Source organism: Hyla sarda, chromosome 8 (genome assembly GCF_029499605.1).
Source record: "Hyla sarda isolate aHylSar1 chromosome 8, aHylSar1.hap1, whole genome shotgun sequence".
NCBI lineage: Eukaryota > Metazoa > Chordata > Amphibia > Anura > Hylidae > Hyla > Hyla sarda.
The window spans coordinates 19,808,455-19,832,797 of NC_079196.1; the positions used below are offsets into that span (position 1 = coordinate 19,808,455).

The 24,343-nt window shown below is 42.4% G+C and overlaps 1 protein-coding gene across 2 annotated transcripts in view; it reads left to right on the plus strand.

Moving 5' to 3' along the window:
• TMEM198 (transmembrane protein 198) overlaps nucleotides 1–24,343 on the plus strand; it is a 92,672-nt gene that overhangs the window by 9,996 nt on the left and 58,333 nt on the right. Inside the window, exons 2-3 of one of the 2 annotated variants that reach the window (XM_056535878.1) lie at nucleotides 19,321–19,442; nucleotides 23,637–23,904. In XM_056535878.1, coding sequence (XP_056391853.1) covers nucleotides 23,742–23,904 — 163 coding nt within the window. In that variant the 5' untranslated portion in view covers nucleotides 19,321–19,442; nucleotides 23,637–23,741. The remainder of the gene's footprint in view (nucleotides 1–19,320; nucleotides 19,443–23,636; nucleotides 23,905–24,343) is intronic. The other variant, XM_056535877.1, reaches the window with a different exon arrangement.

Genomic DNA, 24,343 nt, shown 5'->3' on the forward strand with positions numbered 1-24,343 from the left:
ATGTATACAGCTCTGTAGATATATATAGTGTTACATGTATACAGCTCTGTAGATAGATAGTGTTACATGTATACAGCTCTGTAGATATATAGTGTTACATGTATACAGCTCTGTAGATATATAGTGTTACATGTATACAGCTCTGTAGATATATAGTGTTACATGTATACAGCTCTGTAGATATATATAGTGTTACATGTATACAGCTCTGTAGATATATAGTGTTACATGTATACAGCTCTGTAGATATATAGTGTTACATGTATACAGCTCTGTAGATATATAGTGTTACATGTATACAGCTCTGTAGATATATATAGTGTTACATGTATACAGCTCTGTAGATATATAAGTGTTACATGTATACAGCTCTGTAGATATATAGTGTTACATGTATACAGCTCTGTAGATATATAGTGTTACATGTATACAGCTCTGTAGATATATATAGTGTTACATGTATACAGCTCTGTAGATATATAGTGTTACATGTATACAGCTCTGTAGATATATAGTGTTACATGTATACAGCTCTGTAGATATATAGTGTTACATGTATACAGCTCTGTAGATATATAGTGTTACATGTATACAGCTCTGTAGATATATAGTGTTACATGTATACAGCTCTGTAGATATATAGTGTTACATGTATACAGCTCTGTAGATATATATAGTGTTACATGTATACAGCTCTGTAGATATATAGTGTTACATGTATACAGCTCTGTAGATATATAGTGTTACATGTATACAGCTCTGTAGATATATAGTGTTACATGTATACAGCTCTGTAGATATATAGTGTTACATGTATACAGCTCTGTAGATATATAGTGTTACATGTATACAGCTCTGTAGATATATAGTGTTACATGTATACAGCTCTGTAGATATATAGTGTTACATGTATACAGCTCTGTAGATATATAGTGTTACATGTATACAGCTCTGTAGATATATATAGTGTTACATGTATACAGCTCTGTAGATATATAGTGTTACATGTATACAGCTCTGTAGATATATAGTGTTACATGTATACAGCTCTGTAGATATATAGTGTTACATGTATACAGCTCTGTAGATATATATAGTGTTACATGTATACAGCTCTGTAGATATATAGTGTTACATGTATACAGCTCTGTAGATATATAGTGTTACATGTATACAGCTCTGTAGATATATATAGTGTTACATGTATACAGCTCTGTAGATATATAGTGTTACATGTATACAGCTCTGTAGATATATAGTGTTACATGTATACAGCTCTGTAGATATATAGTGTTACATGTATACAGCTCTGTAGATATATAGTGTTACATGTATACAGCTCTGTAGATATATAGTGTTACATGTATACAGCTCTGTAGATATATAGTGTTACATGTATACAGCTCTGTAGATATATAGTGTTACATGTATACAGCTCTGTAGATATATAGTGTTACATGTATACAGCTCTGTAGATATATAGTGTTACATGTATACAGCTCTGTAGATATATAGTGTTACATGTATACAGCTCTGTAGATATATATAGTGTTACATGTATACAGCTCTGTAGATATATAGTGTTACATGTATACAGCTCTGTAGATATATAGTGTTACATGTATACAGCTCTGTAGATATATATTGTTACATGTATACAGCTCTGTAGATATATAGTGTTACATGTATACAGCTCTGTAGATATATATAGTGTTACATGTATACAGTTCTGTAGATATATAGTGTTACATGTATACAGCTCTGTAGATATATATAGTGTTACATGTATACAGCTCTGTAGATGTATATAGTGTTACATGTATACAGCTCTGTAGATATATATAGTGTTACATGTATACAGCTCTGTAGATATATAGTGTTACATGTATACAGCTCTGTAGATATATAGTGTTACATGTATACAGCTCTGTAGATATATATAGTGTTACATGTATACAGCTCTGTAGATATATATTGTTACATGTATACAGCTCTGTAGATATATATAGTGTTACATGTATACAGCTCTGTAGATATATAGTGTTACATGTATACAGCTCTGTAGATATATAGTGTTACATGTATACAGCTCTGTAGATATATAGTGTTACATGTATACAGCTCTGTAGATATATAGTGTTACATGTATACAGCTCTGTAGATATATAGTGTTACCTGTATACAGCTCTGTATATACATCCAATGCTGTATACATGTAACACTATATATCTACAGAGCTGTATACATGTAACACTTTATATCTACAGAGCTGTATACATGTAACACTATATATATCTACAGAGCTGTATACATGTAACACTATATATCTACAGAGCTGTATACATGTAACACTATATATATCTACAGAGCTGTATACATGTAACACTATATATCTACAGAGCTGTATACATGTAACACTATATATATCTACAGAGCTGTATACATGTAACACTATATATCTACAGAGCTGTATACATGTAACACTATATATCTACAGAGCTGTATACATGTAACACTATATATATCTACAGAGCTGTATACATGTAACACTATATATCTACAGAGCTGTATACATGTAACACTATATATATCTACAGAGCTGTATACATGTAACACTTTATATCTACAGAGCTGTATACATGTAACACTATATATCTACAGAGCTGTATACATGTAACACTATATATCTACAGAGCTGTATACATGTAACACTATATATCTACAGAGCTGTATACATGTAACACTATATATCTACAGAGCTGTATACATGTAACACTATATATCTACAGAGCTGTATACATGTAACACTTTATATCTACAGAGCTGTATACATGTAACACTATATATCTACAGAGCTGTATACATGTAACACTATATATATCTACAGAGCTGTATACATGTAACACTATATATCTACAGAGCTGTATACATGTAACACTATATATCTACAGAGCTGTATACATGTAACAATATATATCTACAGAGCTGTATACATGTAACACTATATATATCTACAGAGCTGTATACATGTAACACTATATATCTACAGAACTGTATACATGTAACACTATATATATCTACAGAGCTGTATACATGTAACACTATATATCTACAGAGCTGTATACATGTAACACTATATATCTACAGAGCTGTATACATGTAACACTATATATCTACAGAGCTGTATACATGTAACACTATATATCTACAGAGCTGTATACATGTAACACTATATATCTACAGAGCTGTATACATGTAACACTATATATCTACAGAGCTGTATACATGTAACATTATATATCTACAGAGCTGTATACATGTAACACTATATATCTACAGAGCTGTATACATGTAACATTATATATCTACAGAGCTGTATACATGTAACACTATATATCTACAGAGCTGTATACATGTAACACTATATATCTACAGAGCTGTATACATGTAACACTATATATATCTACAGAGCTGTATACATGTAACACTATATATCTACAGAGCTGTATACATGTAACACTATATATCTACAGAGCTGTATACATGTAACACTATATATATCTACAGAGCTGTATACATGTAACACTATATATCTACAGAGCTGTATACATGTAACATTATATATCTACAGAGCTGTATACATGTAACACTATATATCTACAGAGCTGTATACATGTAACACTATATATCTACAGAGCTGTATACATATAACACTATATATCTACAGAGCTGTATACATGTAACACTATATATCTACAGAGCTGTATACATGTAACACTATATATCTACAGAGCTGTATACATGTAACACTATATATCTACAGAGCTGTATACATGTAACACTATATATCTACAGAGCTGTATACATGTAACACGGTATATCTACAGAGCTGTATACATGTAACACTATATATCTACAGAGCTGTATACATGTAACACTATATATCTACAGAGCTGTATACATGTAACACTATATATCTACAGAGCTGTATACATGTAACACTATATATCTACAGAGCTGTATACATGTAACACTATATATCTACAGAGCTGTATACATGTAACATTCTATATTAATTAAATGACATTATGTTGTACAGTAAGTTGTAGTCACATGATCTGTATGTACGGTATATGACGGCGCAGATTATGGCTTTGCATGGATTCAATATTTACTGTTTTGTGTATGTAAAGTGAGAGGTTTCAATGGGGGAGATTTATCAAAACCTGTGCAGAGGAAGAGTTGCCCAGTTGCCCATAGCAACCAATCAGATCGCTACTTTCATTTTGCAGAGGCCTTGTTAAAAATGAAAGAAGCGATCTGATTGATTGCTATGGGCAACTCTTCCTCTGCGCAGGTTTTGATAAATCTCCCCCAATGTGTATTTGTTTATGCAAAGTATATGTGCAATATTTCTATCCTATCTATCTCATATCTATCTTTCTCATATCTATCTATCTCATATCTATCTATCTCATATCTATCTATCTATCTATCTATCTCATATCTATCTGTCTCATATCTATCTATCTCATATCTATCTATCTATCTCATATCTATCTATCCCATATCTATCTATCTCATATCTATCTATCTCATATCTATCTCTCTCATATCTATCTCTCTCATATCTATCTATCTCATATCTATCTATCTCATATCTATCTATCTCATATCTATCTATCTCATATCTATCTATCTCATATCTATCTCATATCTATCTCATATCTATCTCATATCTATCTATCTATCTCATATCTATCTATCTCATATCTATTTATCTATCTCTATCCTATCTATCTATCTCATATATATATATCTCATATCTATCTCATATCTATCTATCTATCTATATAGTAGAAGGAGAGCAGCACCCAAAAAAAAAAAAAAATTCGGTGCACGCAGAATCCAGACCCGGGTCAGGGATCCATGTATAAGCAGAAATTGGAAATATCCGCAGCACACTGAGTAGTAAAATTCAAACAAGTTTTATTCCATCACAGTGGGGGTGTCCAGAACAACGTTTCAACCAGCTCCCTGGTCTTTTTCAAGCTCAGTATACAATGTGCACAACACACAATTTATAGGGGTACTAATCAAGTACCAAGATAAGTGTCAATCAAAACATAACATCAAATACAGTATAGAAAAGAATCACTCACAAAATTATGATCAAATACATCATACAAAATTAGTGAAAATATGCAAATCAATCCATCATTATTTCAAAAGTGTACATAAATACTGTGCTATGTGCACCAATACCTTAATAGGTATCTGATTATATAAATCAGACACCTGTGTAAAAATTAAAAACAAAGCAGTTGCTAGGGGAAGCTCACTCACCCGGACAAACTCTGGCTTGTAAACAAAGAGACTGCGCGTGCGCGGCGGCCCAAGTCGCCGTGCATGGCGCAACATTAGAAGTAACTTCCTGTTGTTGTCTATGGGCGGGTTCAGAGCACGTCCACCCGACAACATCCGCTTACATGGGCGTAATCAGAGCGCGTTCGTTAGCATGGCAACGTGTCACTGGTCCCCAGCGCATGCGCAACGGACACCAACCTCCGAGACCAAGTCCCGAAAGAAGGCATCAGCCACGCAGGCGCAAACGGTCCAGTCTATCACATGTATGAACAGATATGGGAACTTAATAGCCTTAATAAAATAACAAAATCCCTCATAGAGAATAGCACGAAAATAGAAAATTCGAAAAATAGAAAAAAAAGGAAAAAGTATGTATAGTATATAAAAAAATAAAGGAAGTAAAATAAATAAAATTAAAAATTAAAAATACACAAATAAAAGATAAATAATAAAAAGTAAAGATAATAATAATAAAAAAAAAAAAATAATGATTAATAATAAAATAAACCAATGTGCAAACTGATAAATGGCATATTCAATAGTCCGAGGGTGTCATAGATACATTAAGAGTGGTGATACCACTGCCTGGCAAAACCTGGGTTCGATATTGGCGCATGCCAAACAGCACATTGTGACGGATGGCATACACCATTGGGTTCGCGTCCCATCTCAGCCAATTCCTTGGTTGATGATATGGACGCAACACCTCTATATCTCCCAGTGGACCCTCCAGTCACATTATGCCCAGGTACCCACACACTCAAGGTCCAATAGCAATGGACCAAAACAAGTAAAACCCTTCTAAGGACTGATAGCCCCCAGTACTTCATAAAGAGTTATGGGAATAGAAATAAAATAAATAATTATAAAATATGAAATAAAAATCTTAAAAAATTAAAAGAAAAAAGAAAAAAAGTAAAAAATAAAATGTAAAAAATAATAAATTGAAAAAACAAATAAATAAAGGAAAAAAAAGAGAGAAAATTGTAAAATTTAAAACAAATAAAAAACATGAAAAATAGAAAAGGTGAGTAATACTTTAGGCTCCCCCAAATCACACTGTCCAACACGTAAATAGCTGCCCATGCTTAAATTGCGATCACAGACTATTCCATGATATAATTAAATAAAGGTTTATTGAATACAGAAAAAAGAAAATATATAAACATCTTCTTCAATTCTTGAAATAGTCCGGTGAGTTGAGCATATCCTCCCAATCGCATACTGCAAAAGGAGCAAGAAATAAAATTCATTAATAAATCATTAAAGATATCTCAAACAATGTGTATACTGAGTATACAGATGCAGATAATACAAGGGCAGAGGGAGAAGACCCGTGACAAGACCACCTACCTACCCACAACCCTTGATGACACTTTAAATTCAACATTAAGGCCACCTGGCTTGAGTGTGCCCAATGTGAAGATCCATTTTAACTCTCTTCTTTTAAGTAATCCCTGTCTGTCACCACCTCTTGTCAGAGGGGGGACATGGTCGATGACCATAAATCTCAGGTCACCCTCAACATGCCCCGCCTACGAGAAGTGTTTTGGCACAGGTAAATCATCCTTATGTTTTCTGATGGTATATCTATGTTGATTTAGTCGCGTTTTCATGTCCCATGTGGTCTTACCCACGTATAGGAGACCACATGGGCACCACAGTACATAAATCACATAAGAGGAATTGCAGTTTAGGTAAAAATTAATGGGGTACTCGGTTCCTAAATTGGGATGTACAAATTTATCACCTTTTTGCATGTATTTGCAGTTAATGCAGTTTCTGCACGGAAAGCAACCCTTTTTCTCTGAAATGAAAAAAGTTTGTCTCTGTCCTTTCTTCTGTGATACGTCTGCATGTACCAGTTTGTCTCTCAGACTCGTGGCTCTTCTGTATGACATTAACGGAGGTTGCAAAAATTCGGGAATGTGTCCTAAACCTGAAAAGAGATGCCAATGTTTTCGTAATATTTTGCCTATTTCAGGGGAAGAGTCGTTATATGTGCTGACAAAGGCTAGTCTTGTCGTCTGACTTCTGTCAGTCCGTTGAGAGCTGTCCGTCATCACCCTAGCCCGCTGTCTCTGTATCGGCTGCATTGGATAACCACTACTCCTAAAATTGTCAGTCATTCGGTCTAGTGCTTTGTCCAGCTTGTCTGAAGTATCCGTGATCCTCCTTGCCCTCAGCATCTGACTAAAGGGCAAGGAGTTCACCATCGGTCTAGGATGGCAACTATCGTACCTTAAAAGAGTGTTCCGGTCTGTGTCTTTAACGAACAAATCAGTGGTCAGGCGATTTCCTTCCAGTGTAACAAGTACATCAAGGAAACTGATAGAACTAGTTGAATGAGTCAGGGTAAACTGTATGTCTCTTGTTCTACCATTGAGGTAGGCCTGAAAAGATAGAAGCTCATTAACATCTCCCGTCCAAACCAGAAAAATATCATCTATGTATCGCCACCACTCCAGGATAAACCTGGAGTGGTGGGATACATAGACGTGTTGTTCCTCAAAAAAACTCATAAAAATATTTGCATACGTCGGGGCCACATTACTGCCCATTGCAGTACCCCGACGTTGCAAATAAAAAGTACCGTCAAAAAGAAAGTAGTTGTTCTCTAACACCAGTAGTAGCAATGTAATCACAAAATCAATCTTTTTTCCTGTGTATTTAGCCCTTTGCAAACAGTCGCTGACAGCCTCTACACCCCCATCATGTTGGATGGAGGTGTAGAGGCTGACCACATCAAATGACGCTATTATAGCACCATTCGGTACAGTCAATCCTGAAATCCTTTGTAAAAAATCGCTAGTATCCCTTATGTATGACCGTGCATTGACTGCAAATGGTCGTAATAATTTATCAAGAAACATGGATATCCGTGAAGTAATAGAATTCCTCCCGGACACGATAGGTCGTCCGGGAGGATTCCTCAGATCCTTATGCACTTTAGGTAACAGGTATAATTGCGGGGTTACCGGGAAAAGTACCTCCAAAAATTTACCCAGGTCTTCATCAATAAGATTACTGGACAAACCATATTCAATAACACTTTTGATCTTTTTTTCAATACTTATTTTGGGATCTCTAGGGAGACACTCATAAACAGTACTATCCTGTAACTGTCTCATGGCTTCACGGACATATTGATCACGGTCCATGACCACGACCGCACCGCCCTTGTCAGCGGGCTTAATGATGCGATCGTGGTCATGAACAAGATCAGCCAGGGAGTCCATCTCACCCCTAGTCATGTTGGGATATCTCAATTTTTTTATGTTATTCCTCAATTGAGATATCCCAACATGACTAGGGGTGAGATGGACTCCCTGGCTGATCTTGTTCATGACCACGATCGCATCATTAAGCCCGCTGACAAGGGCGGTGCGGTCGTGGTCATGGACCGTGATCAATATGCCAGTGAAGCCATGAGACAGTTACAGGATAGTACTGTTTATGAGTGTCTCCCTAGAGATCCCAAAATAAGTATTGAAAAAAAGATCAAAAGTGTTATTGAATATGGTTTGTCCAGTAATCTTATTGATGAAGACCTGGGTAAATTTTTGGAGGTACTTTTCCCGGTAACCCCGCAATTATACCTGTTACCTAAAGTGCATAAGGATCTGAGGAATCCTCCCGGACGACCTATCGTGTCCGGGAGGAATTCTATTACTTCACGGATATCCATGTTTCTTGATAAATTATTACGACCATTTGCAGTCAATGCACGGTCATACATAAGGAATACTAGCGATTTTTTGCAAAGGATTTCAGGATTGACTGTACCGAATGGTGCTATAATAGCGTCATTTGATGTGGTCAGCCTCTACACCTCCATCCAACATGATGGGGGTGCAGAGGCTGTCAGCGACTGTTTGCAAAGGGCTAAATACACAGGAGAAAAGATTGATTTTGTGATTACATTGCTACTACTGGTGTTAGAGAACAACTACTTTCTTTTTGACGGTACTTTTTATTTGCAACGTCGGGGTACTGCAATGGGCAGTAATGTGGCCCCGACGTATGCAAATATTTTTATGAGTTTTTTTGAGGAACAACACGTCTATGTATCCCACCACTCCAGGTTTATCCTGGAGTGGTGGCGATACATAGATGATATTTTTCTGGTTTGGACGGGAGATGTTAATGAGCTTCTATCTTTTCAGGCCTACCTCAATGGTAGAACAAGAGACATACAGTTTACCCTGACTCATTCAACTAGTTCTATCAGTTTCCTTGATGTACTTGTTACACTGGAAGGAGATCGCCTGACCACTGATTTGTTCGTTAAAGACACAGACCGGAACACTCTTTTAAGGTACGATAGTTGCCATCCCCGACCGATGGTGAACTCCTTGCCCTTTAGTCAGATGCTGAGGGCAAGGAGGATCACGGATACTTCAGACAAGCTGGACAAAGCACTAGACCGAATGACTGACAATTTTAGGAGTAGAGGTTATCCAATGCAGCTGATACAGAGACAGCGGGCTAGGGTGATGACGGACAGCTCTCAACGGACTGACAGAAGTCAGACGACAAGACTAGCCTTTGTCAGCACATATAATGACTCTTCCCCTGAAATAGGCAAAATATTACGAAAACATTGGCATCTCTTTTCAGGTTTAGGACACATTCCAGAATTTTTGCAACCTCCGTTAATGTCATACAGAAGAGCCACGAGTCTGAGAGACAAACTGGTACATGCAGACGTATCACAGAAGAAAGGACAGAGACAAACTTTTTTCATTTCAGAGAAAAAGGGTTGCTTTCCGTGCAGAAACTGCATTAACTGCAAATACATGCAAAAAGGTGATAAATTTGTACATCCCAATTTAGGAACCGAGTACCCCATTAATTTTTACCTAAACTGCAATTCCTCTTATGTGATTTATGTACTGTGGTGCCCATGTGGTCTCCTATACGTGGGTGAGACCACATGGGACATGAAAACGCGACTAAATCAACATAGATATACCATCAGAAAACATAAGGATGATTTACCTGTGCCAAAACACTTCTCGGAGGCGGGGCATGTTGAGGGTGACCTAAGATTTATGGTCATCGACCATGTCCCCCCTCTGACAAGAGGTGGTGACAGACAGGGATTACTTAAAAGAAGAGAGTTAAAATGGATCTTCACATTGGGCACACTCAAGCCAGGTGGCCTTAATGTTGAATTTAAAGTGTCATCAAGGGTTGTGGGTAGGTAGGTGGTCTTGTCACGGGTCTTCTCCCTCTGCCCTTGTATTATCTGCATCTGTATACTCAGTATACACATTGTTTGAGATATCTTTAATGATTTATTAATGAATTTTATTACTTGCTCCTTTTGCAGTATGCGATTGGGAGGATATGCTCAACTCACCGGACTATTTCAAGAATTGAAGAAGATGTTTATATATTTTCTTTTTTCTGTATTCAATAAACCTTTATTTAATTATATCATGGAGTAATCTGTGATCGCAATTTAAGCATGGGCAGCTATTTACGTGTTGGACAGTGTGATTTGGGGGAGCCTAAAGTATTACTCACCTTTTCTATTTTTCATGTTTTTTATTTGTTTTTAATTTTACAATTTTCTCTCTTTTTTTTTCCTTTATTTATTTGTTTTTTCAATTTATTATTTTTTACATTTTATTTTTTACTTTTTTTCTTTTTTTATTTTTAAGATTTTTATTTCATATTTTATAATTATTTATTTTATTTCTATTCCCATAACTCTTTATGAAGTACTGGGGGCTATCAGTCCTTAGAAGGGTTTTACTTGTTTTGGTAATAATAATGTGACTGGAGGGTCCACTGGGAGATATAGAGGTGTTGCGTCCATATCATCAACCAAGGAATTGGCTGAGATGGGACGCGAACCCAATGGTGTATGCCATCCGTCACAATGTGCTGTTTGGCATGCGCCAATATCGAACCCAGGTTTTGCCAGGCAGTGGTATCACCACTCTTAATGTATCTATGACACCCTCGGACTATTGAATATGCCATTTATCAGTTTGCACATTGGTTTATTTTATTATTAATCATTATTTTTTTATTTTTTATTATTATCTTTACTTTTTATTATTTATCTTTTATTTGTGTATTTGTGTATTTTTTATTTTTTATTTTATTTATTTTACTTCCTTTATTTTTTTATATACTATACATACTTTTTCCTTTTTTTTCTATTTTTCGAATTTTCTATTTTCGTGCTATTCTCTATGAGGGATTTTGTTATTTTATTAAGGCTATTAAGTTCCCATATCTGTTCATACATGTGATAGACTGGACCGTTTGCGCCTGCGTGGCTGATGCCTTCTTTCGGGACTTGGTCTCGGAGGTTGGTGTCTGTTGCGCATGCGCTGGGGACCAGTGACACGTTGCCATGCTAACGAACGCGCTCTGATTACGCCCATGTAAGCGGATGTTGTCGGGTGGACGTGCTCTGAACCCGCCCATAGACAACAACAGGAAGTTACTTCTAATGTTGCGCCATGCACGGCGACTTGGGCCGCCGCGCACGCGCAGTCTCTTTGTTTACAAGCCAGAGTTTGTCCGGGTGAGTGAGCTTCCCCTAGCAACTGCTTTGTTTTTAATTTTTACACAGGTGTCTGATTTATATAATCAGATACCTATTAAGGTATTGGTACACATAGCACAGTATTTATGTACACTTTTGAAATAATGATGGATTGATTTGCATATTTTCACTATTTTTGTATGATGTATTTGATCATAATTTTGTGAGTGATTCTTTTCTATACTGTATTTGATGTTATGTTTTGATTGACACTTATCTTGGTACTTGATTAGTACCCCTATAAATTGTGTGTTGTGCACATTGTATACTGAGCTTGAAAAAGACCAGGGAGCTGGTTGAAACGTTGTTCTGGACACCCCCACTGTGATGGAATAAAACTTGTTTGAATTTTACTACTCAGTGTGCTGCGGATATTTCCAATTTCTATCTATCTATCTATCTATCTCATATCTATCTATCTCATATCTATCTATCTATCTCTATCTCATATCTATCTATCTCATATCTATCTATCTCATATCTATCTATCTCATATCTATCTATCTCATATCTATCTATCTATCTATTTCATATCATATCTATCTCTCTCTCTCTATCTATCTATCTATCTCATATCTATCTCATATCTATCTATCTCATATCTATCTATCTATCTCATATCTATCTATCTCATATCTATCTATCTATCTATCTCATATCTATCTATCTATCTGTCTCATATCATATCTATCTCTCTCTCTCTATCTATCTCATATCTATCTATCTATCTATCTATCTATCTCATATCTATCTCATTTCTATCTATCTCATATCTATCTATCTCATATCATATCTATCTCTCTCTCTCTATCTATCTCATATCTATCTATCTATCTATCTATCTCATATCTATCTATCTCATATCTATTTATCTCATATCTATCTATCTCATATCTATCTTTCTCATATCTATCTATCTCATATCTATCTATCTCATATCATATCTATCTCTATCTATCTATCTGTCTCATATCATATCTATCTCTCTATCTATCTATCTCATATCTATCTATCTATCTCATACCTATCTCATATCTATCTATCTCATATCTATCTATCTATCTATCTATCTCATATTTATCTATCTCATATCTATGTATCTCATATCTATCTATTTATCTATCTCATATCTATCTATCTCCTATCTATCTCATATCATATCTGTCTCTATCTATCTATCTATCTGTCTCATATCTGTCACGATGCCGGCTGGCAGGTAGTGGATCCTCTGTGCCAGAGAGGGATTGGCGTGGACCGTGCTAGTGGACCGGTTCTAAGCCACTACTGGTTTTCACCAGAGCCCGCCGCAAAGCGGGATGGTCTTGCTGCGGCGGTAGTGACCAGGTCGTATCCACTAGCAACGGCTCACCTCTCTGGCTGCTGAAGATAGGCGCGGTACAAGGGAGTAGGCAGAAGCAAGGTCGGACGTAGCAGAAGGTCGGGGCAGGCAGCAAGGATCGTAGTCAGGGGCAACGGCAGAAGGTCTGGAAACACAGGCAAGGAACACACAAGGAACGCTTTCACTGGCACTAAGGCAACAAGATCCGGCAAGGGAGTGCAAGGGAAGTGAGGTAATATAGGGAAGTGCACAGGTGATTACCCTAATTGGAACCACTGCGCCAATCAGCGGCGCAGTGGCCCTTTAAATCGCAGAGACCCGGCGCGCGCGCGCCCTAGGGAGCGGGGCCGCGCGCGCCGGGACAGAACAGACGGGGAGCGAGTCAGGTAGGGGAGCCGGGGTGCGCATCGCGAGCGGGCGCTACCCGCATCGCGAATCGCATCCCGGCTGGCAGCGGGATCGCAGCGCCCCGGGTCAGAGGACGTGACCGGAGCGCTGCAGCGGAGAGAGTGAAGCGAGCGCTCCGGGGAGGAGCGGGGACCCGGAGCGCTCGGCGTAACAGTACCCCCCCCCTTGGGTCTCCCCCTCTTCTTGGAGCCTGAGAACCTGAGGAGCAGACTTTTGTCAAGGATGTTGTCCTCAGGTTCCCAGGATCTCTCTTCAGGACCACAACCCTCCCAGTCTACTAAAAAAAAATTTTTCCCTCTGACCTTTTTGGCAGCCAAAATTTCCTTGACCGAGAAGACGTCCGAGGAGCCGGAAACAGGAGTGGGAGGAACAGATTTGGGAGAAAAACGGTTGAGGATGAGTGGTTTGAGAAGAGAGACGTGAAAGGCATTAGGGATACGAAGAGAAGGAGGAAGAAGAAGTTTATAAGAGACAGGATTAATTTGACACAAAATTTTGAAAGGACCAAGATAGCGTGGTCCCAACTTGTAGCTAGGGACACGGAAGCGGACATATTTAGCGGAGAGCCATACCTTGTCTCCAGGGGAAAAAACGGGGGGAGCTCTTCTTTTCTTATCCGCGAACCTCTTCATGCGTGAAGAAGCCTGTAAGAGAGAATTTTGGGTCTCTCTCCATATAATGGAAAGGTCACGAGAAATTTCATCCACAGCGGGCAGACCAGAGGGCAAGGGGGTAGGGAGGGGGGGAAGAGGGTGACGGCCGTACACCACGAAAAATGGGGATTTGGAGGAAGATTCAGAGACCCTGAAGTTATACGAGAATTCGGCCCATGGAAGGAGATCTGCCCAGTCATCCTGGCGGGAGGAAACAAAATGTCGCAAATAATCACCCAAGATCTGGTTAATTCTTTCTACTTGTCCATTGGACTGGGGATGATATGCAGAGGAAAAATTTAATTTAATCTTGAGTTGTTTACAGAGAGCCCTCCAGAATTTAGACACGAATTGGACACCTCTATCCGAGACAATCTGCGTAGGCAACCCGTGAAGACGAAAAATGTGTACAAAAAATTGTTTAGCCAACTGAGGCGCAGAAGGAAGACCAGGAAGAGGGATGAAATGTGCCATTTTGGAGAATCGATCAACGACCACCCAAATAACAGTGTTGCCACGGGAAGGGGGTAAATCAGTAATAAAATCCATACCAATCAGAGACCAAGGCTGTTCGGGGACAGGCAGAGGATGAAGAAAACCAGCGGGCTTCTGGCGAGGAGTCTTATCCCGGGCACAGGTAGTGCAGGCTCGCACAAAGTCCCCAACATCCGTCTCCAGAGTCGGCCACCAATAGAAGCGGGAGATGAGTTGCACAGATTTCTTGATGCCCGCATGACCTGCGAGATGGGAGGAGTGACCCCATTTGAGGATTCCGAGGCGTTGGCGTGGAGAAACAAAGGTCTTCCCTGGAGGAGTCTGCCTGATGGAGGCAGGAGAAGTGGAGATCAGGCAGTCAGGTGGAATGATGTGTTGCGGAGGGAGATCAACTTCTGAGGCATCCGAGGAACGAGAGAGAGCATCGGCCCTAATGTTCTTATCGGCAGGACGAAAGTGAATCTCAAAATTAAATCGGGCAAAGAACAGAGACCACCGGGCCTGGCGAGGATTCAGCCGTTGGGCAGACTGGAGGTAGGAGAGGTTCTTGTGGTCGGTGTAGATAATAACAGGAGAACTTGATCCCTCCAGCAGATGCCTCCATTCCTCAAGTGCTAGTTTAATGGCTAGAAGCTCTCGATCCCCGATGGAGTAGTTCCTCTCCGCTGGAGAGAAGGTCCTAGAGAAAAAACCACAAGTGACAGCATGCCCGGAAGAATTTTTTTGTAGAAGAACAGCTCCAGCTCCCACTGAGGAGGCATCAACCTCCAATAGGAAGGGTTTGGAAGGGTCAGGTCTGGAGAGGACGGGAGCCGAAGAAAAGGCAGACTTGAGTCGTTTAAAGGCGTCTTCTGCTTGAGGAGGCCAGGACTTGGGATCAGCACTTTTTTTGGTTAAAGCCACGATAGGAGCCACAATGGTAGAAAAATGTGGAATAAATTGCCTGTAATAATTGGCGAACCCCAAAAAGCGTTGGATAGCACGGAGTCCGGAGGGGCGTGGCCAATCTAAGACGGCAGAGAGTTTGTCTGGATCCATCTGTAGTCCCTGGCCAGAGACCAAATATCCTAGAAAAGGAAGAGATTGGCATTCAAACAGACATTTCTCAATTTTGGCATAGAGTTGGTTGTCACGAAGTCTCTGAAGAACCATACGGACATGCTGGCGGTGTTCTTCTAGATTGGCAGAAAAAATTAGGATATCGTCCAGATATACAACAACACAGGAGTATAACAGATCACGAAAAATTTCATTGACAAAGTCTTGGAAGACGGCAGGGGCGTTGCACAGTCCAAAGGGCATGACCAGATACTCAAAGTGTCCATCTCTGGTGTTAAATGCCGTTTTCCACTCGTCCCCCTCTCTGATGCGGATGAGGTTATAGGCGCCTCTTAAGTCCAATTTAGTGAAGATGTGGGCACCTTGGAGGCGATCAAAGAGTTCAGAGATGAGGGGTAAGGGGTAGCGGTTCTTAACCGTGATTTTATTAAGACCGCGGTAGTCAATGCAAGGACGTAGGGAGCCATCTTTTTTGGACACAAAGAAAAATCCGGCTCCGGCAGGAGAGGAGGATTTACGGATAAAGCCCTTCTTTAGATTCTCCTGGACGTATTCGGACATGGCAAGAGTCTCTGGGGCAGAGAGAGGATAAATTCTGCCCCGGGGTGGAGTAGTGCCCGGGAGGAGGTCGATAGGGCAATCATAAGGCCTGTGAGGAGGTAGTGTCTCAGCTTGTTTTTTGCAGAAAACATCCGCGAAGTCCATATAGGCCTTAGGGAGACCGGTTACTGGAGGAACCACAGAGTTACGGGAAGGGTTACTGGGAACCGGTTTAGACAGTTCTTGGAACAAGAGGACCCCCAACTCTTGATCTCCCCAGTGGACCAATCCAGGGTAGGGGAATGAAGTTGAAGCCAGGGAAGTCCAAGGAGAATTTCCGAGGTGCAATTGGGGAGGACCAAAAGTTCAATCCTCTCATGATGAGATCCGATGCTCATAAGAAGGGGCTCCGTGCGGAAACGTATGGTACAGTCCAATCTTTCATTATTTACACAATTGATGTAGAGGGGTCTGGCGAGACTGGTCACCGGAATGTTGAACTTGTTGACGAGAGAGGCCAAAATAAAATTTCCTGCAGATCCAGAGTCCAAGAAGGCCACAGCAGGGAAGGAGAAGGCAGAGGCAGACATCCGCACAGGCACAGTAAGACGTGGAGAAGCAGAGTAGACATCAAGGACTGTCTCACCTTTGTGCGGAGTCAGCGTACGTCTTTCCAGGCGGGGAGGACGGATAGGACAATCCCTCAGGAAGTGTTCGGTACTAGCACAGTACAGGCAGAGGTTCTCCATACGGCGTCGTGTCCTCTCTTGAGGTGTCAGGCGAGACCGGTCGACCTGCATAGCCTCCACGGCGGGAGGCACAGGAACAGATTGCAGGGGACCAGAGGAGAGAGGAGCCGAGGAGACGAAACGCCTCGTGCGAACAGAGTCCATATCTTGGCGGAGTTCCTGGCGCCTTTCAGAAAAACGCATGTCAATGCGAGTGGCTAGGTGAATGAGTTCATGTAGATTAGCAGGGATTTCTCGTGCGGCCAGAACATCTTTAATGTTGCTGGATAGGCCTTTTTTGAAGGTCGCGCAGAGGGCCTCATTATTCCAGGACAATTCTGAAGCAAGTGTACGGAATTGTACGGCATACTCGCCAACGGAAGAATTACCCTGGACCAGGTTCAACAGGGCAGTCTCAGCAGAAGAGGCTCGGGCAGGTTCCTCAAAGACACTTCGGATTTCCGAGAAGAAGGAGTGTACAGAGGCAGTGACGGGGTCATTGCGGTCCCAGAGCGGTGTGGCCCATGACAGGGCTTTTCCGGACAGAAGACTGACTACGAAAGCCACCTTAGACCTTTCAGTGGGAAACAGGTCCGACATCATCTCCAGATGCAGGGAACATTGGGAAAGAAAGCCACGGCAAAACTTAGAGTCCCCATCAAATTTATCCGGCAAGGATAAGCGTATCCCAGGAGCGGCCACTCGCTGCGGAGGAGGTGCAGGAGCTGGCGGAGGAGATGACTGCTGAAGCTGTGGTAGTAACTGTTGTAGCATAACGGTCAGTTGAGACAGCTGTTGGCCTTGTTGCGCTATCTGTTGTGACTGCTGGGCGACCACCGTGGTGAGGTCAGCGACAACTGGCAGAGGAACTTCAGCGGGATCCATGGCCGGATCTACTGTCACGATGCCGGCTGGCAGGTAGTGGATCCTCTGTGCCAGAGAGGGATTGGCGTGGACCGTGCTAGTGGACCGGTTCTAAGCCACTACTGGTTTTCACCAGAGCCCGCCGCAAAGCGGGATGGTCTTGCTGCGGCGGTAGTGACCAGGTCGTATCCACTAGCAACGGCTCACCTCTCTGGCTGCTGAAGATAGGCGCGGTACAAGGGAGTAGGCAGAAGCAAGGTCGGACGTAGCAGAAGGTCGGGGCAGGCAGCAAGGATCGTAGTCAGGGGCAACGGCAGAAGGTCTGGAAACACAGGCAAGGAACACACAAGGAACGCTTTCACTGGCACTAAGGCAACAAGATCCGGCAAGGGAGTGCAAGGGAAGTGAGGTAATATAGGGAAGTGCACAGGTGATTACCCTAATTGGAACCACTGCGCCAATCAGCGGCGCAGTGGCCCTTTAAATCGCAGAGACCCGGCGCGCGCGCGCCCTAGGGAGCGGGGCCGCGCGCGCCGGGACAGAACAGACGGGGAGCGAGTCAGGTAGGGGAGCCGGGGTGCGCATCGCGAGCGGGCGCTACCCGCATCGCGAATCGCATCCCGGCTGGCAGCGGGATCGCAGCGCCCCGGGTCAGAGGACGTGACCGGAGCGCTGCAGCGGAGAGAGTGAAGCGAGCGCTCCGGGGAGGAGCGGGGACCCGGAGCGCTCGGCGTAACAATATCATATCTATCTCTCTCTCTCTCTCTCTCTCTCTCTCTATCTATCTATCTATCTCATATCTATCTATCTCATATCTATCTCATATCTATCTATCTATCTCATATCTATCTATCTCATATCATGTCTATCTCTATCTATCTATCTGTCTCATATCATATCTATCTCTCTATCTCTCTCTCTCTCTATCTATCTATCTATCTATCTCATATCTATCTATCTATCTCATACCTATCTCATATCTATCTATCTCATATCTATCTATCTATCTATCTATCTCATATTTATCTACCTATCTATCTCATATCTATCTATCTCATATCTATCTATCTATTTATCTATCTCATATCTATCTATCTATCTATTTATCTGTCTCATATCATATCTATCTCTCTCTCTCTATCTATCTATCTATCTCATATCTATCTCATATCTATCTATATCATATCTATCTATCTATCTATCTCATATCTACCTATCTCCTATCTATCTCATATCTATCTCTATCTTTCTATCTCATATCTATCTATGGATCTATCCCATATCCATTTATCTTTACAGTGCATATTGTTGCTGTGTGATGGATGATGTCCCGCAGACGGTGGGTGATGGGGAAGGAGAGACACAATGGATGATGAGCTTGGGGTCGCCCAGCGGGTGATGAGCCTGGGGTCACATAATGGGTGAGGGTCTGAGAAGATACAGGCGGGGTATTGTCTTCTTCAGCTGGGCTCTGTGTCCTGTGTGATGTATATACACATATCATGACCCACCCTATATACCATCACATGTGCTCTGGAGCCGGGCTCCTCTCTGTGCCAGGGCAGTTCACAGCTCTGCCCCACACAAGGGGCTTTCTGGGAGGATTTAAAGTGTAATCCTTATGGCGGAGAAGGAGAGATGTACAGATTGTGGGTAAAGCAGTCTGTGCCAGGCATGAGAATGGGCATATGTGGATGTGGAGTCTAGTTGGAGTCAGTACGACTAGTGTTTTCCAACCAGCGGACCTCCAGCTGTTGCAAAACTACAACTCCCAGCATGCCCGGACAGCCTTCGGCTGTCCGGGCATGCTGGGGTTGTAGTTTTGCAACAGCTGGAGGCACGCTGGTTGGAAAACACTGACTTAGACCCAGCTGAAATACAGAGGGGAATGCATGAGGTGTGATATATTGTCCAATGTAGCAGAGTTGTATGTGTTGTTTATCTGTTTGCCTTGGCCATAGATATCCAACCTGCTTGTATAAGCGCCAAATGACATACTCAGCTCTGCTATGTTTGCATACTCTCTCAAACAAATCCTCTTTCCTGACAGGAAGTTGTGTAGTCCTCTTATTGTCAGTGTGGTGTTGTCTCAGCAGTTCCTGGCTCCTCCCTCTCTCCTGACAGGAAGTTCTGTAGTCCTCTCATTGCCAGTTTGATGTAGTTGTAGCAGCTCCCCGACTACTCCCTCTCTCTCGAGACAACACATTATCCTCTGCTGTCTCAGGAGATGAGGCTGGATCTTGTCTCTGAGCTCCCCACCCCCTTAGTGATGTCATCACCTCTGACCGGCCCCTCCATCCTTCATCACCATCCCCCTGTCATATACACAGATACATATCTATCTATATTGGGACATTTAGGGTTGAATGAGGTGTGTTTACAGTAGGAACAATACCACAGACAGAGGATCAGACAGGGAATGAATACAGCAGGAATGCAGGTGCTGCAAATTAAATGTTTTGTAATAGCAAAGAAGTATTCCCCATCATGCAACTCTCCAGCTGTCGCAAACCTACAAGTCCCATCATTCCCTGACATCCCCAAGCTTTCAGTAGACATCCCCTTTAAAGATGAACTCCAGTGGAAAACAAGTGTTCTCTGCTGACACCTCTGTCCATTTCAGGAACTGTCCAGAGCAGGAGCAAATCCCCATAGCAGACCTCTCCTGCTCTGGACAGTTCCTGACACGGACAGAGGTGTCAGCAGAGAGCACTGTGGTCAGACTGGAGAGAACTACACAACTTCCTCTGGAGCATACAGCAGCTGATAAGTACTGGAAGGATTTAAATGATTAAATAGAAGTAATTTACAAATCTGTTTAACTTACTTGCACCAGTTGATTTGAAAACATTTTTTTTCCCCACCGGAGTACCCCTTTAAGCTTTCTTGTATACATTAGAGTTTTATCAGCAGACCCCATAGACAATGTTCCCCAACCAGAAACTCTACAGCTATTGAGAAACAATAACTCCCATCATGCCATTGTGATGTCCCGGCTCCGCCCCCTCAATGCAAGCCTATGGGAGGGGGCGTGTTAGCTGTCACGCCCCCTCCCATAGGCTTGCATTGAGGGGGTGGAGCGTGATGTCACACAGGGGCGGAGCCGTGACGTCACAATACTCCGGGACCGTGATCGCCAGTCATCAGACCCGGAGTGAACATGCTCTGGGGGCTGATGGTAACGGAGTGCTGCGTGAAAGATCACGGGGGTCCCCAGCGGCAGGACCCCCGCGATCAGGCATCTTGTCCCCTATCCTTTGGATAGGGGATAAGATGTATTAGCGCCGGAGTACCCCTTTAAGCACCTTGATCTAAAGGAACAGTCTTCAACTCTTTGCTTTCCAGAAGGCTGTCAGGGCATGATGGAAGTTGTAGTCTTGGAGAGCCACAGTTGTAATCTGGTGTTGTAATCTGGTGTTGCTGGGGGTTGTAATCCGGTCATGATGGGGGTTGTAATCTGGTCATGATGGGGGTTGTAATCTGGTCATGATGGGGGTTGTAATCTGGTCATGATGGGGGTTGTAATCTGGTGTTGCTGGGGGTTGTAATCCGGTCATGATGGGGGTTTTAATCTGGTCATGATGGGGGTTGTAATCTGGTCATGCTGGGGGTTGTAATCCGGTCATGATGGAGGTTGTAATCTGGTCATAATGGGGGTTGTAATCTGGTCATGCTGGGAGTTGTAATCTGGTCATGCTGGGGTTGTAATCTGATCATGATGAGGGTTGTAATCTGGTCATGCTGGGGGTTGTAATCTGGTCATGATGGGGGTTGTAATCTGGTCATGCTGGGGGTTGTAATCTGGTCATGATGGGGGTTGTAATCTAGTCCTGCTGGGGGTTGTAATATGGTCATGATGAGGGTTGTAATCTGGTCATGCTGGGGGTTGTAATATGGTCATGATGAGGGTTGTAATCTGGTCATGCTGGGGGTTGTAATCTGGTCATACTGGGGATTGTAATCTGGTCATGCTGAGGGTTGTAATCTGGTCATGCTGAGGGTTGTAATCTGGTCATGATGGGGGTTGTAATCTGGTCATGATGGGGATTGTAATCTGGTCATGATGGGGGTTGTAATCTGGTCATGATGGGGGTTGTAATCTGGTCATGATGGGGGTTGTAATCTGGTCATGCTGGGGGTTGTAATCTGGTCATGATGGGGGTTGTAATCTGGTCATGATGGGGATTGTAATCTGGTCATGATGGGGGTTGTAATCTGGTCATGCTGGGGGTTGTAATCTGGTCATACTGGGGGTTGCAATCTGGTCATGCTGGGGATTGCAATCTGGTCATGCTGAGGGTTGTAATCTGGTCATGCTGAGGGTTGTAATCTGGTCATGATGGGGGTTGTAATCCGGTCATGATGGGGGTTGTAATCCGGTCATGATGGGGGTTGTAATCTGGTCATGATGGGGGTTGTAATCTGGTCATGCTGGGGGTTGAAATCTGGTGTTGCTGGGGGTTGTAATCCGGTCATGATGGGGGTTGTAATCTGGTCATGATGGGGGTTGTAATCTGGTCATGCTGGGGGTTGTAATCTGGTCATGATGGGGGTTGTAATCTGGTCATGATGGGGGTTGTAATCTGGTCAGGCTGGGGTTGTAATCTGGTCAGGCTGGGGTTGTAATCTGGTCATGCTGGGAGTTGTAATCTGGTCATGCTGGGGTTGTAATCTGATCATGATGGGGGTTGTAATCTGGTCATGCTGGGGGTTGTAATCTGGTCATGCTGGGTGTTGTAATCTGGTCATGCTGGGTGTTGTAATCTGGTCATGCTGGGTGTTGTAATCTGGTCATGCTGGGGGTTGTAATCTGGTCATGATGGGGGTTGTAATCTGGTCATGATGGGGGTTGTAATCTGGTCATGATGGGGGTTGTAATCTGGTCATGATGGGGGTTGTAATCCGGTCACGATGGGGGTTGTAATCCGGTCATGATGGGGGTTGTAATCCGGTCATGATGGGGGTTGTAATCCGGTCATGATGGGGGTTGTAATCCGGTCATGATGGGGGTTGTAATCTGGTCATGCTGGGGTAGTAATCTGGTCATGATGGGGGTTGTAATCTGGTCATGCTGGGGGTTGTAATCTGGTCATGCTTGGGTTGTAATCTGGTCATGCTGGGGGTTGTAATCTGGTCATGCTGGGGGTTGTAATCTGGTCATGCTGGGGGTTGTAATCTGGTCATGCTTGGGTTGTAATCTGGTCATGCTGGGGGTTGTAGTTGGGCTTGTACTGTACCTACAAAAGCTTTAGATTTTCTACACCTGACTACAGAACGTACATGTGCTGTAGTCTGTTTCCGAGGGCAACCGTCAGAATCTTGAGAACAGCTTTGGTTGTGAGGATGATGTCACTAGATAATAAATACAAAGGTAATGAAGCTTCTTATGCAGATTTATACAGTTCCGTTGACATCAATACGGACGCCATCACTTATCCTTCCGCCCTATAGTTCTAGAATTATTGAGCTTCTATACAGTCCCCACACATCTGCAGCCTCCAGTTCCTGGAAACCAACGTCTAATGTACGGCTCATCCTGACTGCTCCCATTGTACGCCGCGCCGCTACGGGAGCTGGTTAACCCTTACCCTGCTGTCTTTCTTCTCTCTCTCCAGGACTGGTAACAAGATATTCCATGGAACCTTCTACTTAATGCGGAGAAGAAACTGAGGTCGGCTGCCAGGACTTTCAGGGTCCCCCCTCCCCCCCTTATTGAAGACATGGCCACCACTATGCAAGCCTTTCACTTTAAGCAGTTTGCCCCCGAACCGGGGCAGGACTGGCCTCCCCCCTGTGAGCAGGAGATAGAGCGGAGGTACCAGGTTGTCCCCTCGGTCGTCTGCGCTATGTGTTGCCTTTTTGGGATTATCTACTGTTTCTTTGGTAAGTGACGGAAGCCGCAGACATGATTTAAAGGGGACCCCGTCCCTATTTATTTTGATATGACTGAGGCACAATGGGTTACGTATAACTAACACAATATGGTGGCTGCTATCAATCGCGACTCTCAACGCTGTAACGCGTGTGACATAGTGTAGGGAATATTATGGAAGAACTCTACAGTCAACAATAGAACAATAGAAGATATTCAACTGTACAGAAATATGTATAGATAAGATAGACCAGTGTTTTCCCAACCAGTGTGCCTCCAGCTGTTGCAAAACTACAACTCCCAGCGTGCCCGGACAGCCGTTGGCTGTCCGGGCACGCTGGAAGTTGTAGTTTTGCAACAGCTGGAGGCACACCGGTTGGGAAACACTATGGGCGCCATTACATTGCCTGTTGCATGTCTTGGTAAGGCTTCACAAACGATCACTGGATC